General features: G+C 33.4%; 1 protein-coding gene across 1 annotated transcript in view; it reads left to right on the top strand.

The window, feature by feature from the left end:
- Window positions 1-17049, top strand: part of Angptl5 (angiopoietin like 5) — a 19127-nt gene that overhangs the window by 712 nt on the left and 1366 nt on the right. The window contains exons 2-7 of the mRNA XM_010642038.1: window positions 928-1072; window positions 3009-3112; window positions 4117-4210; window positions 6308-6408; window positions 7971-8091; window positions 10212-10397. Coding sequence (XP_010640340.1) covers window positions 928-1072; window positions 3009-3112; window positions 4117-4210; window positions 6308-6408; window positions 7971-8091; window positions 10212-10397 — 751 coding nt within the window. The remainder of the gene's footprint in view (window positions 1-927; window positions 1073-3008; window positions 3113-4116; window positions 4211-6307; window positions 6409-7970; window positions 8092-10211; window positions 10398-17049) is intronic.

Raw genomic sequence — 17049 nt, 5'->3', positions numbered from 1 at the left:
TCTCCTAGGTTTTTGAAGATATCTAGTATGCCAGTCATCATACAAGTATAAAGTACAAGGAGTTTAAAATAGAGCTAAGTAACAAAATGTAAACATCTTTTTTTGGGGACACATATCTTTATAACATGGTCAATTCTATAATTATCTCAATATCCAGATAAAGCAGAACAAAACTTTTTATTATTATTTTATTAAAATAGTTATTAAATCTATATAACTTCTACCAAAGAATGTTTTAATATTGAATAAACCAGTAGCTTACTAATAATTATAGATACCTTTGGAATGGCAGAAGTAGCCTTTTAATGTTAATTTTTGTTGATTTTGCAAGCAAAATTTTATATTTTTTTCTTTTATTATTATTTGATTACTTTCAAATTGGTGCATACTTAACTTGTTAGACTTTTAAGTATTTTATCTTATACAAAAGCTGCAGGCTTCCTACATATTTTCCCCCCTATAATTTATTAATAATTAGTAGCAGAAAGACCATTTGGCTAGAAATGTTGTAGTTATCTCTGGGACACTGCTTAGCCCCTTCTCAAGGAAATTCAAGTTGCAAAATTTTTAGAAAAAGAAAGCCTCAGCCCTGTATTACATATATAGATTTGTAGAAGTTAAAGTTGAGGCAATAGAGTCACAGTATTGGAAATAAACCCTAAATAAGTTATTTTGGAATTTGAGAAGAAAAAAAGATTTATGAAAATATTGAATTAACATATACCTATTATTCCCTAAAATTTACTATAAGTAATTTACTATAAGTTTACTTATGGGAATTTGAATTAACCAGTCAATTATATTTTTTCTAATGATTATCCTCATATGTCCTGAACACCAAACTTTTTCTTACAGTCTTATTTATTGTGTACTAGATCATGCAACATATTTCAGATCTTTTATTCTTAGATTTTTTTTAATATAAAGGATTATCCAGTAGTTAATGCTGTAGAACATGCATCTAATGCAAAAGATGAAAGTCAAAGTAATGATACTGTTTATAAAGAAGACTGTGAAGAATCATGTGATGTTAAAACTAAAGTTACACGAGAAGAAAAACATTTCATGTGCAGTAAGTATTAAAAATAAATACATTTATCAAGAGATACAACTTATTTTTTCTAAGATAGACATAAAAACACATCTTAGTGGGCGATTTAACTCAGTGGCCCTGCGACTGCTTCTCAAGCTCAAGGTCCTGAGTTAGATCCCTGGTACAAAAAACAAACAAAAACACATCTTAGCTTTTGTCTGGGTCATTTTGTATGCTTCCTTATCGCCTTGGGTCAGAGGCTTTATATGTTTAACACACAATTTGGTAAATGAAAGAAACTTTTTTCAAATAGCCTTGTGGCATCAACTGACCAGAGGGAGAGGGCAAACCAGAGGGCTCTGATAGTATATTAATTTACTTAGGGCTCTTTTGTCTTTTCATCTGACCTCTAGGAAATTTTACCTTGTTTTTTTTTTGCGGGGGGTGGTGAAGGAGGGAATATAAAGCATTTAACACTATAACACTAATACATCAGTATACTACAAATTCATGGCTGATTTATGCAGCAAAGTGTAATATGAGAAGTTTTACTGTCAGTTGAAGAAAGCTCTTTAGTCACAGTGCAACAGTAACATTAAGGATCTATTGTTCATAGATCTACTATACATACATGGGGGCAGGATGAAGAGGGAGGAGTAGAAAGGTGGAGTTGATGATCTGATCCAGGCCACACAGGAACAGCTCGTCTAGGTCAGTCAGAAAGTGTGGAAAGCTTACTTTAACGTAGCTAACAGTATGCACGACTAAGTGGCTGGGATTTCTCAAGCCAAGGAGTGGAGCTTTAGTATCAGTGAGGCAGATGTCTTAATCCAGCAAAAAGTTGATAGAAACTGAGAGCCTGAAAATAAAAGAGATACGAATCTGAGTAAGATTAAAAATATCAGAGGTTATTAATTAATTCTACTGCTAGGTGAAATAAACTTAGAAATAATATAATTTTAAAAGGATAATGTATGTAGTGATGAATGAATCATTTTGTTACAGAAGGCACCTTTGCTATCATAAGTAAAGCTTGAGTAGGGTCTGAGAATACAGGTACTCAACATTTATTTTCCAATTTTGATTATTGTGTTGAGGATGTTTTTAGTGTATGAAAAATGACTGATGATGGGATGTTATGGCAACATAGTCTCAAATGCTATAAGGAAAAAGGCATTTGTTCTGTTTCTGCAACTTTTCTATAAGAAATATTGGATATTTTCTATAAAATAAAGAGATTTTAAGGGCCGGGGATTTAGCTCAGTGGTTTGGTGGCCTGCCTTGCAAGCGCAAGGACTTGAGTTCAATCCCCGGTACCAAAAAAAAAAAAAAAACAAAAGATGTTTTAAAAAGGAAAATGTATACTAAAGTTCAGTCAGAAATCAACCAACCAAAACCTCTGACTCAGGTTTATAATGTGTATGTATATGTGTTAGCAGATTAATTATATAAAATATGGAATTACAAAAAGTTAAAGAAAACTAAACATTTATATTTAAAATCAGCCTAAATGGTATGCATGATAGTTAATTGTTGTCTTTTAATTTCTTTTATTGCCATTTATTTATTTATTTTTAATACAAGGGATCAAACTCAGGACCTTCCACTTGCGAGGCAGGTGGCACCAATGAGCTAAATCCCCAGCCCCTTTACAGTAATTTCTAATGAATTCCATACCTCTTGCCTCTATACATCTCATCTCATAGAGTGAGAATCAATATTCAGAATGTTGTCTCTTAATTAGAGCAGATGGGTAGTCTGTGTTATTAGAAAGCATTGTTTTATTAAGAATTTTTATTATTTTAGTTAATCCTGAGTTAAACACAATATGTGCTAACTAAAATACACAGTTCTGAGTATTCAGATAAATTTATTTTTGTTTATATACTTATCCAAAATCATGTGAAATTCATTTTCACTGTAATTGTTTTCTGTAATAATATAATATTCAACAGCTATTTTTATTATGCTTAAGGAAATCTGCAAAATTCTATTATTTCCTATACACGAAGTACCAAAAAACTAGTAAGAAATATGATGGATGAACAACAAGCTTCCCTGGATTATTTATCTAATCAGGTATGGACTTTGTAGTACTACTGTATTGTTATTGTATATGTATTTTGACTGATAGCTGAAGGTATTAGCATTTTCCTTTTTAATACATTCACGTTTGGACATCAATTTAGTTTCTACTGTGTGAAAGGTAATGCTATGTAAGAGGTATGTAAGACATACCATAGCAAGCCTAAGAAAAAGAGAAAGTGATAAAAACAGTGGCTGTTCAAGAAATACAGTTTAGCGGAGCAGAAAAATGTAAAAGAAAAAATAGATATTGTTATTCTGATAGATGAAACAAAAGAGAAATCTAAGACACAAACAAACAAACAAACAACAACTTCCCAAAGGAGAGAGCTAGTGAGCTGAGTCATGAGACATCAATAAATTCATTAAAAGTCCCGAAGATTGGGTAAGGAAGAGGGCACTTCATTTTGAGGGAATTCTGAGGCCAGTTTGGATCAGCTGGTGAGGTTCACAGTTCAAAAGGAAAACTAAAGAACTAAAGAAACAGCCAGGAATTAAATCTTGGAACACTAAATAGTCAATCAAATGTTTGAGCAAGAAAATAACATGAGGGCTGGGGATTTAGCTCAGTGGTTCTGGTGATTGCCTCGCAAGCATAAGGACCTGAGTTTGATCCCTGGTACCAAATCAAACCAAACAAAACAGAACAAACAAAACATGATCCAATTAACAGTTAATGTGGAGAATGATATGGAAGATCAAAGGGAGGGGGACAGTAACTAGAACAACGGTTCAGGCAGGATATAAAGAACAGATCTGCAAGAGCAGTAATATGCAGCGATGGGCAGACAAAGTCAATACTAAGAAAGCAGATTCTACCAAATATGATTGTTATTTAGTTATGCCTTTAATATTTTGTTAAAACAGTAAGGATTCAACTTAAAGGTCATCACTTCAGATCTGTATTTCTAAGAGGCTTAGTGATAGTGTTTATACAATTTAAAGGAGATTTGTTCAAACATAAATTTACTTAAATGTGTGTGCACATGTGTGTTTAGGTTAATGAGCTCGTGAATCGAATTCTTCTTTTGACTACAGAAGTTTTTAGGAAACAGCTGGATCCTTTTCCTCACAGAACAGTTCAGTCACATGGTGAGAGTGCTGATATTTCAGTTTTTTCATTCTGTATTTTATTGCTTAAAATTTTCGTGGATAGCTTAGTTCATTTAAAAGTTTTGTTTAAAAAATGCAGCTTGTTATTATCTAACAGACTGGAAAGCTAATACTTGCCATTAAGTAAATTATACCACACACAATGTGTACTTTCTCAAAGGGGAAAAGGTTTTGAACCATTTGAAAACTATACCTGTACAAAGACATCCTAGGTCTGTTGACAATAGCACAGTTCTAGGTTGCTTTACTCTGGGCTTCTCCTTTTGGCATTTTATTAATAATTACTTTTCAAACAGAAGAAAAGTAAGTTTCAGAATTCCTCCCACCTGTAAAAATGTTTTTTGACATGTTTGAAATGTTTCAAACTGGGATATCACATTTGAAAAGAAACAGATACTTAAGATAGAAATAAAGAGAAAGTTAGCACTTTTTTTTGGACTAAACTACAGCATATTAATTCCTATAAGGTTGAGCTTGTAAGAAAAACATTTTGTAAGCCTACAGAATGAATTCATATCCAGAAGTTCTAAGCAAGTAAATTTCATTGAGGGCCTACTATGTGATCTTAAATTTTTTTCTTAGAAGATAAAGATAATAGACAATGCGTGAGAATCTTCTATATTCCAGGTATGAAGATAGGCACTTTCACTTGTTACTTTGTTATTTTAAAAATTATTTTATTGTATCATATATTTCCTACAACTGTCTCTCAGTAGGTAGCGTGACATTGTACCTAAGAGCATGAACTCTGATGTTAGAGTGTTTGGATTTTGATCTGCTGTTTCTTTGATGTGTTTCCTCATCAGTAAACTGATAGTATCTATCTCAGAAGGTCTATGTGAACGGTAAATCGGTAAATATATAAAGATGTTTTTAAACTATTGCCTGATGCATAATGATAGCAATATAATGGCTTGTTGTGATGGTGGTAATCATCAGATGTGGAATATACAGCCCAGAAAAATCTAAATAATCTGCTCACATTTATTTGGATGGTGATGGCAAAGCAGATACTTCAGCCTAGATCACTCCTTCAGCATGACCTTCTATCATACCTTTGAGTGTAAAGTTATTATAAGAATGTCTCTGAACAATTCAGAATCTAGGCAACAAATCTAAATCCCCTGGAAATAAAGGGAAAACAAACATCTTTTTATAGTTAACTGTTTTCCGCATATTGGTGTGTGCTAGGCCCTGGGCTAAGGGCTTTATATAATACCTGGGTATGTAAATTGTCAGAATAACACTATAAAGTAGTGTTAGTATTATTTTTACATTATTTGAAGAAAATGAGGCTTTGGTTAGTTAAGGCTTCTTGGCTAGGAAGGAGTAGAACTAATATCTAAACCAGGCATCTGTGCAACTGATGCTGTCAAGAGCTATTTCGTTTTACATTTATAAAACATGTAAAAGAGTATGTTCAAAAAATGTAATATTTGCAGTAAAGTGTAATGTTCATATTCACATATATATGTTTTCAGTCCCCAGGGAACTGAATGCTTTGGAGAGTGCGGCAATGGGTACTACAGCTCTAACTTTTGTGAATAGAATGTTAATCGCAAGTTGAATTTCTCCATTTTACCCTTGTGCTTATTGGTAATAGTGGTCTCCAAAACATCAGTCTCTGAGGTTTGGACTACAGCAGTCAAGGATGTGTTGAGCGTTAGTTTACTCTGGAGTTTTTTCCTCTCCATTCATATAGATTTCCTTTATGCCCTCTTAAGATGAACTTGGGTTCCTGAAAGAGCATTAGTTTTTGGAAAAGAAAATACATAGTTAAAAGATATTAAATCAATGTTAATCCCAAATAAAAAGTATTGATACAATGTAGAATACTTACAAACTGTGATGTTGTGAGTGAATGTTTGTTGCAGCCTAAATTTTTTAACCTCAGTTCTTCCATACATTTTTTTAATTTCTAAAGTTATGACTATGTGTCATTTCTAAGAAATTTAACTCCATCATTAATAGAGATTATAGTAATAATTTCAAAAAGCATTATCAGTTCTCTACAGTAAATAATTAGCTGAAATGTATAACTGAAAGTATTCTAAATAACTAATTTTACTTTTCTAGGGTTAGATTGCACTGATATTAAAGATACCATTGGCTCTGTCACTAAGACACCAAGTGGTTTGTATATAATCTATCCAGAAGGCTCTAGTTACCCATTTGAGGTAAAGTTTTTCTTTATTATATAGAATAAGATAAACATTCAATATTAATGTTAGCATGTTAATTGTGTTAAATGTTTTCTGCAAAATATATGAAATAAATTGGTAAAGGTTCCAGCTTTAAAATTTTGGTTTTCTATGATTCGAAGCCCCATGTGATAAACCAAAAAACCTGTCTCTCACTTTTCTACTTGAGTTTCCATGGTTACATTCTTCAGAATAATTCCGCTTGTTGCAAAATCTTATATTATCCTTACAGTAGGCAGAATCATGCAAAATAAATCTTTGCTTTAATTAGCCTATGGAGTTTAGAAAGAAAATGATGTGCTTTGTCATGGATCTTACTGAAATACTTTTGATTACCCTTCCTATTTATGATTATACTTTCTTTTAATGACAAATGATTCTATGTGATTATAAAAGAAAATAATAACAAAAAACCCTTTAACTGTAGTGCAAGCCAGATCGATAAGCCAATCCATTCTTAATTTGAATAAAATGAGATTTTCTTATGTCTGCCCTTAGTAGTTCTATGCTGAGATTTGTAACAGAAATTTTTATTAGAGATAATGCATATTGATGGAATATATGTGTGTGCATACATATATGTATTTTTTCTGGCTGCACTTTTTCTTTGTGCATAAGAAAGTTTATTTGACAGCTTATTGATAGTCTTTATTATATGTTAATTTTTTTCTAAGTAGATACTACCAGTATCTAAATAAGAACTTAGAGTTACTACTATTATTATTTGCAGTCTGTTGACAAGATGTCAACAATTGGCAATTAGGTGGGAAATAATTTTAAAATTACCTAAATTACTTTGCTTACATATTCAAAACTGGATCTGAACAGCTGTAGCAAAGAAGGTTTCTAATTTTGTAAGAAGTGGGATGCATAATTACCTTTTCAGTGAGAAAGTGTTGGTTCCCTAACTTCCTCCACACAACTTTTCCCTGTCTCTGTGTGGGAAGTTTCTGATGGAGAGAGTTGCTCTGCTTTTGTCCCTGTCACTTTTATGGGTCTCCTGCATCTGCCCACTTAGGTGCATCTATGAGTACCTGCTGAGTAGGCACAGGCTGTGCCTTTTTGTCTGAAAATACTAGTCTGAAGACAAGCTGGATTGTGGGAGAAGAGATTAACCATACCCAGGCGTACAGGCATATCTAACACTTAAAAGTCTCATTATTTTATTTTAAAGAAAGAGTTAATTTTTAGAGTAATAATGCACATCACACTGCCACATCAGATCAGCACTGTTCTTACTGAACTGAAAGATATTTATAGAGTTGAGGAATAAGAAGATAAGCTTAAGAAGTCATAATTAAGTAAATAGTTTAAAAAGTGACAGGTACAAGGGCTACAATTAATTTTATTACAAGTTTGTTTTATAGTAGTATTTCTAGAGTTTAAAAAATCTGAATATATTAATGGCATAAAATTCATTAAAACTTTCAGGGGAAGTATCTTATCTTTCTCTAGACTTATAAATGAAGCAGCAGTTTTATAATATCAAATAATGAAAATAGTGATGTATTATTTTGGTATTTTCTGGGCATGTTTAGGTAATGTGCGACATGGATTACAGAGGAGGTGGATGGACCGTGATACAGAAAAGGATGGATGGGATAATCAGTTTCCAGAGGTTGTGGTGTGATTATCTGGATGGATTTGGTGACCTTTTAGGTTAACTTTTCTGTATTTCTTCTCTACCCCTTCCCTTCTGCTTTGATATTTGATCATACCTTTTGTAAAAATAGTGAGTCTATGATTATCAAAATATGACTTAAATTATCCTCTTTTCATATGCCAGATTTTAAAAAGATCTTCACTTGAGATCTAAAAATTTTTAAAGATATCTATTGAAATGTGATTTGAGAAAAAATTCCAAACTGAGTATTCATTAAATAACTTATTACATACTCAGCAGAATTCTGGAAGGTGCTTACCAACTATTTGTAGAATAAAAAAGTGACCAGGTAGGGTTGCCAGAGACCTTAAAATTCTTAAGTTGTGTGCTATTGACTGTCTAAATTCAAATGAGAATAGTGCCTTATAAAAATATTAACAAGGGCCAGGGATTTGGCTCAGTGGTTCCAGAACCTGCCTTGCAACCACAAGGACCCGAGTTTGATCCCTAGTATAACAAAACAAAACAAAAAAACAAAACAAAACCCAAAATCAAAACAACAACAACAACAACAAAACCCACAAAAGAAACACTGTGTTCAAATTTGAAAATTTTAAACCCCAGGAGAATTGTAAAAACTGTTTATATTATTGCCACATGTTGATATCACTTTTGCTGGTAAACAGAACATTTAGATTTCTGAAACTTGCATACTTTTACATTAGTTGGAACCTCTGCAGGTGATTTTGATAATTTTTGTGCTATTTTAAAAGTTGCTATTATTATATTTTAAAATGTTTAGCATCCCATAATAATGTCATTCAAGGATTCATTCATTAAGTGGTAGTGTTAATCCTGGTGATAAAAACACTACTGCATGCCAATAGTTTTAGAACGGGTTTGGCTTGTAGCCAGATAACTGCCATGATATAAAATGCAGTTGAATACTTGTCTTTCTCAACATTATTTTTGATTTAACATTGAGTGTTGCTTTTTGAATTAAATAGTCATAGATTAACATACAGGCTTTAAATTGTCATTTTTCTTTCTTTATGCTTATTTCTATGGAGAGATGATGTAAGTTTTGATTAATAAAGTCTTTTGGTAGATATTCTTGATGCAAACCAAGATTGCCTTTTTCTTGAAGATTTTAAAAAATAATTTGAGGATTAAGAAAAATGTACTGTTAAGTCTTAAATATGGGGCTAGAGTAAAAGGAAAAGATGACAGAGATTTAAGTGGAAGAATTATATATTGTTTGAGACTAAACAGACCCTCTAGGGACCGATCTTACTGCACCCACTTTCTTCCTGTGTTTATTCTGGATAATTTTTCAATTCTAACTGGGTGGTTGGTAAATGCCTCTGTAAACCTTGGAAAAAGGACTTGATATCTTAGTTATAGTTTTAAGAGCTTTAATGCAATAATATTATTCCCTAATCCTTTGAAGTTTGTTTTGACTAGATTCTTAGGTCCTTTGGTAATTTTATGATTCAAGTGGAAGGATATATCCTAGGAGTATCTCCATTTAGGTTATACCATGGATTAGGGAAAGTGGAAAATCACTGGGTAGAATAAGCTTGTAAAAAGTATGCTGTCTGAATTCAGAAGTTCTATTACTTATCATGGATTTAAAATTGTCTTGGCAATATTGACTCTAACCCTGGGATAGGCTGGTGTTGCTACATTCTATTTCCAGTTGTAGATAATTGACAAGCTGCATCACAACAAAGAAATATTTGTGCAGAAGTATTTTCCAAGACAAACAAATTTAATGAGAAATTTCAGGACATGTTTCTTTTAGGAGTAGCTGATTTAGAGGATAAACCTCCTACATTTTTTGGTGCACATGATTTTGTTACCTGCTATAAAAATATCAACAAATTTCAGTTGACATGCCTTAAGGTAAAACTTAAGTTCTTTAAATAAACTTTTGAGTTTATTTTTGGGAGATAAAATGAAACTGAGTCAGATTTTCTTCATTGTGGTGAAGCGGAAGTAGGTTATCTAATTTTTGATAACCACTAATAATTTGAGCTAGGCCAGCCAGTCCCTTTAACTATTTATGTGAATCATCTCAGAGTTGTTGAAACACTAAATAATACCAAACTTTAAAAATTAAAGGGTTGTTCTACTGTGTTTTATAAAATACTAAAAGAGAGCCATTTTTTTACAGGAGAATTTTGGCTAGGACTAAAAAATATTTTTTATGTAGTAAATCAGAAAAACACCAGTTTTATGCTGTCTGTGACTTTGGAATCAGAAGATAACAAATTTGCTTATGCTTCATATGACAATTTTTGGCTAGAGGATGAAACAAGGCTTTTTAAACTGCACTTGGGACGGTATTCAGGAAATGCTGGTAAGTTTCTTATTCCTCAAATTATCTAGAAGATTGAAATATCACTGACACAGTATTAGGTGAAGATAAAAAGAATGTATTTCATTTTATGTATGACTCATTTCTGATAGATTAGGAATGAGAAACCTTGATACTGTGTTATGAACATTGTATTACCTAATGATTTTGAAGTACTGTACTTTGTATTCTTTAACACATCTCCCATATGTAATCACAGTTGAGTAGTGGGAAGTGGGGGTAGACTGGGAAGGGGTTATTCTTATTTTCATGTTCAAAGAAGTTGACATTTAGAAGTCATAGGCTGTTAGATTTGATTTGATTGCTATATTTTCCTTTTTATCTGTGAAGAAACCTGAACAATGAAGTAACTTGCCCAAGGTTACTAGCTCATTTACACCCAAGCCAGGAAATAACCAAATTTGATAGAAACAATGAACTCAGTGTTTTCTTCATTTTATTTTGGTGCATCAGTTCATTTTGAAATGAATTTAGTTTCTTAGACATTTTAAAGGCATTTGAGTTAAATATTAAAGTCAACTCTGTTGTTGTGACATGTACTTCTTCATTATGTACATTCAGTGTTATAATCCAAAAATAAATGTTACAGATTTCCAGCTATTTGACTGATTACAGTGTAGTAGGAAAGATAAATAAACCAAAGACAAATAACAAATAAAAATTTAAGGGTTAAAGAGAGAGTGAGAATGATTCCAATTGATTGTACCCAGAAAATTTCATGAAAGATAGTTTTCAACAAAGAGCTCATGTGAAAGCTGGGAAACTTTTGAAAGTACTTACTTCTGCAAAATCTGGTGAGAAAAATGGATGTGATGGTATACTTTCAGTTGAGAACCATACACCTGGCTGTGGAACAGAACTTGATTTTGGCAAGTGAGTGTTGGCAGTTGCAGCAGTCTGAGTAATGGAATAGACAGAGGAAAATTACAAGGCACAGAGAACTGTCTGGTATGGTTGGAATCTGTGACACCTGAGAAGATTGAGTCAGAATATGAGGTGAAAGTCTGAAATACAAATCTTGAAATACAGGGAAATTTTTAAAGAGTTACATCATACAGTTTTCAATGTTTCAGATTTAAAAGTGTAAAAAACTAAATATAAAATATGCTATCTGAATAAGTTTTTGTGAGGGTTCTCTAAAAGATGCATACAATCTAGTTAGAAGGTGAAATTTACAATGCAAAATTTTTACATTATGTAACTTTCAAATTTTGACAGGCTGTTACTCTATATTTTCCAAACAGGATTGTTAAATAACTTTCAACTGTTGATCACCGCATATCAAAAGTGAAAAAAAAAAAAAGGTATCAGTATAATGTAAGGATAGAAACAAATAAAAGATTAGCTGTGTAGTAGAGGTGGGCAGCAATTTGGCTTTGTGCCTGGAACAAAATAGGAACATAAATTTAAATATCTGAGCAGCATAGTTGTTCCATACAAAGTACAAATATTCCTGATGATAAAACTTAAGAGGAATTTCTCTGGGTTGTCGAAGAATATAATATGATGTTCACTGGCCACATTTTCACAGTAAACATTGTGAAAGAATTTTACTGGACTATTTTTTAAGAAATAGACAAGCATACATTTTAATAATGAGTTGTTCATCTATTCATGATAAAACCCTGAGGAAAGGAGCTTAATGCTTTCCTTCTAAAATCAGGAACGAGACAAGGATGTCCACTATTTCAACTCCTAGTTTGTCTGTTTGTGGTCTGGTTCTGAAGCTCAGATCATGAGGGTGAGGCGCGGAACCACCAAGCAAACTCCGGAAGGTTTCTGGCGTGCTTCTGTTTTTAATAGGCGGAGCAATCGCATATATAGTCAAGGAGCAAGGGGCGGGACACTGCATACAGGGCATAACATGATTGGTTGATCTTTTGGGTGCGTGATAGAGGCAGCAGATAGGAGGAATGGATGTCCTTCAGCCGGCTCTAAGCCAGTCTCAATACATGGGAGTGAGCATGCTCAAATTTCTGAGTATTCCTAACCTGCTAGGAGATGTGCATGCGGGGCACTTTGCTCAGCCATGCTTGAATTTCTCTCGCAACTTCTATTCATTTATTTGTTTCTGTTTTTAAGATAAGGTCTTGCTATGTAGTTCAAGTTGGCCTTGACCTCGTGGTGATCCTCCTATAGGTATGCGCTATCATGTCTGGCTGCTCCTATTCAATATAGTACAGTACTTAAAACATTAGTCAGAGTAACCAACCAAGAGAGAGAAATAAAAGGGATATATGCTAGCAGAGGAAGAACTCAAATGATTATTTGTTGATAACATGATCCTCTAAATAAAAGACCTAAAAAATTGCACCAAAAAAACTCCTAGAATTAACAACCAAAATCGGTAGTATAGCAGAATATAAAATCAATACACAAAATCAATAGCATTCTTGTACACCAATAATGAACTCACTGATAATGAAATTAGGAAAACAATATTCTCAATAGCATCAAGAAAAATGAGATACTGAGGAATTAACCTGACCAGGGAAGTGAAAGACTTCTATAATGAAAATTATAGTACTTTGAAAAAGGAGGTCTAAGAGGACATCAGAATGGAAAGATACCCCTGTTGTTGGATAGGCCAAACCAATATTGTCAAAATGGCCATACTTCCAAAACTGTCATTTAGGTTTAACATAATCCCTATAAAAATACCTCACAGAATTAGAAAAAATAGGGCCAGGGATTTAGCTCAGTGGTTCTGCTGCCTGTTTTGAAAGTGCAAGGTCCTGAGTTCAATCCCTGGTACCCCCCCCCCAAAAAAAAAGCTAGATTTAGAAAAAAAAATCCTAAAATTCATATGGAACCCAAAGAGACCTAGAATAGCAGAAGCAATCCTCTGTAACAGAAACAAACAGGAAGCATCACAGTCCTGGATTTGAAGTGATATTACAAAACCATAGTGATAAAAACAACATAGTATTGGCAAAAAAACACGTGTGGATCAGTGGATCAGAATAGAGGATGCACAGCTCCAGGCACATTCTGCAATTTGACCTTTGACAGAGGGGCTGAACACATATGAGGGAGGAAATATACCTCTTTAACAAATGGTGCTGGGAAATTTGCTTGTCCACATGCTGAAGATTGAATATAGACCTGTATGTCTCACTATATACTAACTAAAATAAAAATGGATCAGAGATCTAAGTATTAAAAGAGAAACAATCTGCTGGAAAATAAAATAGGTAAAACTCTTGAAGACATACTCAGTCATGGACTTTCTGTACAGAACACCAAATGCTCAAGAAATAACACCAACAATCAACAAATGGGATCATATCAAATGAAAAATCTTCTTGCACAGCAAGGGAAACAGCCAACACAGTGAAGAGACAATCTATAGAATCATGAAAAATTTTTGCCAGCTGTTCCTTGGACAGAGGACTAATCTGTAGACTATAAAAAGAAATAAAAAAGTAAGACCCCTCCAAATTAAAGACCCAGTAAAAAAAGGGCAAATGAAATGAATAGGCACTTTTCAGTGGAAGTATAAATGTCCAATAAATACAGGAAAGAAATGTTCAAAATCTCTCAGCATTAGAGAAATGCAAATTAAAATAATAGTGAGATTCTATCTTACTCCAGAAAGAATGACTATCATTAAGAAATCAAATATTGTGCCCCACAGATTCTGATATGTTGTATTGACATTGTCATTTAATTGTAGAAGCTGTCTGATTTCTTCAATTTCCTCTGTGACCCATTGGTTATTCAGAAGTGTGTTGTACAATTTTCATGGGTTTATGAAATTCATGCAATCTATTTTGCTATTGATCTCCAATTTCATCACACTATGGTCTGATAATATACAGGGGATAACTTCAATTCCTTTGAATTTACTTAAATTGTTCTGTGAGCAAGTATGTGGTCCATTTTGGAGAGCAACCCATGTGCAGCCCAAAATAATGTGTATTCTGATTTTGTGAGGTAGAATACCCTGTAAATATCTGTTTAGTTCATTTGTTCAAGAGTTTTAGTTCTACTAGTTCATTATTTTCTGTCTAGTTGATCTATATATTTGTGACAGTGGGGTATTGAGGTCGCCCACTATTATTGTATTAGTGTTTATTTGATTTTTCATGTCCATTAGCATTTGTTTCATATAGTTGGGTGCACTAGTATTTGGTGCATATGTGAGTGTCACATCTTCCTCTTGGACTTTCCCCTTTACAAGGATGTAGTGTCCTTCACTGTACCTCTTAATCAGTGTTGGTTTGAAATCCATTTGATCTGAAAAGAGCTTAGCAACTCCTGCATTTTTGGGGGGTTCTTGTTGCATGGAGTATTGTTTTCCATCCTTTAACTTTCAGTTTATGAGTTTTTTTAAATTAAGTATGTTTCTTGTATGCAGTGTATTGTTGGATTTTGCTTCTTGACTCATTCTTCCAGTCTATTTCTTTTAATTGGTGAATTGAGACCATTAACATCAATAGTAAGGGATATGCATTGACTTATCCTTGTGATGGCTTTTTCTTTTCGCTGGATTCTACCACTTTGCATTTAAATTCTGGTCATGCCTGATGGATATATTCTATTGGGCCCACTGGTGTTCTGATCATCACAGTCTTTTCCTAGGATATTTAAAATATTTTGGAATGCTGGTTTGGTATTCATGAAGTTCCTCAGGTGCTCTTTGTCATGAAAGTATCTTATTTCTCCATCAAATTTGAAAGATAGTTTTGCAGGGTAACATCAGTCTGAGTTGGGGATTGTTTTTCTTTAGGGCTTGAGATATGTCACTCCAAGCTGTTGCCTTGAGGGTTTGTGTTGAGAAGTCTGATGTAATTCTGATGGGCTTTCCTTTGTATGTGATTTGTTTCTTTTTCTCTAACTGCTTGTAGAATTTTGTTTTTCTGTTTTGTTTCTGGAATCTTAACTATTATATGCCTAGGTATAGATTGTTTTTTTGCTCATGGCTATTTGGAATCCTATATGCCTCACTTATCTGTATTTCAAGTTGTTTTCCCACTTGGGAACTTTTCTGCCATTACTTATGTGAACAGTTTTTTTTTTTTAAATATCATTTGCACTCTCTCCTATCTCTCATTGACTCTGATTAGTCTTATGTTATTCTTCTTTGCATGTTCTAGCAACTGCTGGATTGATTTCTTGGGGTCCTTTAGTATCTTAAGAAATTTGTATTTTCCTGCTTACTAATTGCAATCCTCTCTTCTATATGTGAAATTCTATTTTCATATTGGCTCATTATGCTGCATAAACTTTCGGTGGAGTCTTTAATCTCCTGGAAATTTGTTTGCATCTGTTTTATGTATTCCATTCATTTCCTATGTTGGGATTCCATTATGTTTCTCAGCTCCTCTATTTTTTTAAATCTGTGTCTTTGGACCAGTGGAACAGATTAGAAGATTCAGGAACAACTCAGACACATTCAGCCACCTCATCTTTAACAAAGGAGCCAAACACCTCACTAGAGGAAAGATAGCCTCTTTAATAAATGGTTCTGGAAAAATTTGGTTTCATCTTGCCAATGATTAAGCCTAGACCTATATTTCTCACCACACAGTAAACTAAAATCAAAATTGATTAAAGATCTAAATATTAAAGTGCAAACACAAAACTGGCTGGAAGAGAGGTTAGATAGAACTCTTGAAGACACTGGAATAGAAAAAGATTTCGTGAACCAAACCTCAGTTGCACATGAACTAGCACAATCAACAAGTGGGATCTCTTCTTATTAAAAAGCTTCCGCACAGCAAGAGAAACCACAAAGTGTGAAGAGATAACCCACAATGTAGGAAAAAATTTTTACCAGCCGTTCCTCAGACAAAGGTCAGGAATCTAGAAAATAAAAAGAACTCAAAAAATCAGATCTCTCAAGTTCAAAGATCCAGTCCAAAAATGGACATCTGAAATGAACAGACATTTCTCAGGCAAAGAAGTAAAAGCATCAAGTAAATATATGAAAAAATGTTCAACATCACTGGTCATTTGAGAGATGCAGATGAAAACAACACTGAGATTCCACCTTACCCCAGAAAGAATGGCTGCTATCAAGAAATCAACCAATGACAAATGCTGATTGGGTTGTGGGGAGAAAGAAACCCTTCTCTATTGTTGGTGGGAGTGCAGACTTGTGCAAGCACTGTGGAAATCAATATAGAGATACCTCAAAGAACTAGGACTAGAGTTCACCCAGTGATTCCTCTGTTGGGTGTCTTTCCAAAAGAATTAAAAGAATCATACCACTGTGATATATGCACACCCATGTTTATAGCATCACAGTTTGTAATAGCTAAAACTTGGAAAGAGCCCAATTGCCCATTAATTGGAGACTGGATAAAGAAGATGTGGGGTTTTAAAAAATAAAATGGAGTACTACTCAGTCAGAAAGAATGAGAAACTAGAGACATTTAAGTCTCTAGTGGATGCACATTGAGGCCATACTCTTAAGTGAAATTAATAGGACACACTTGAATAAATACTGAATGGCTTCTCTGGTATGAGTAACTAAGTGTAAATAGGACCTGGTATTTTAAAAAGATCCTGTTATGAACTGAGTGATATAAACAAGAGTATCACTATGAACAGATATATCAGAATAATATAATATCTTTAACTCAGCAAGATACCTAGAAGTGAAATAGCTAGGTCAAACAATTTCCAG

This window comes from Fukomys damarensis, unplaced genomic scaffold, assembly GCF_012274545.1.
Source record: "Fukomys damarensis isolate Sample0158 unplaced genomic scaffold, DMR_v1.0_HiC HiC_scaffold_16, whole genome shotgun sequence".
In the NCBI taxonomy this organism is placed as follows: domain Eukaryota; kingdom Metazoa; phylum Chordata; class Mammalia; order Rodentia; family Bathyergidae; genus Fukomys; species Fukomys damarensis.
This window is presented reverse-complemented; position numbering and strand designations above follow the sequence as displayed.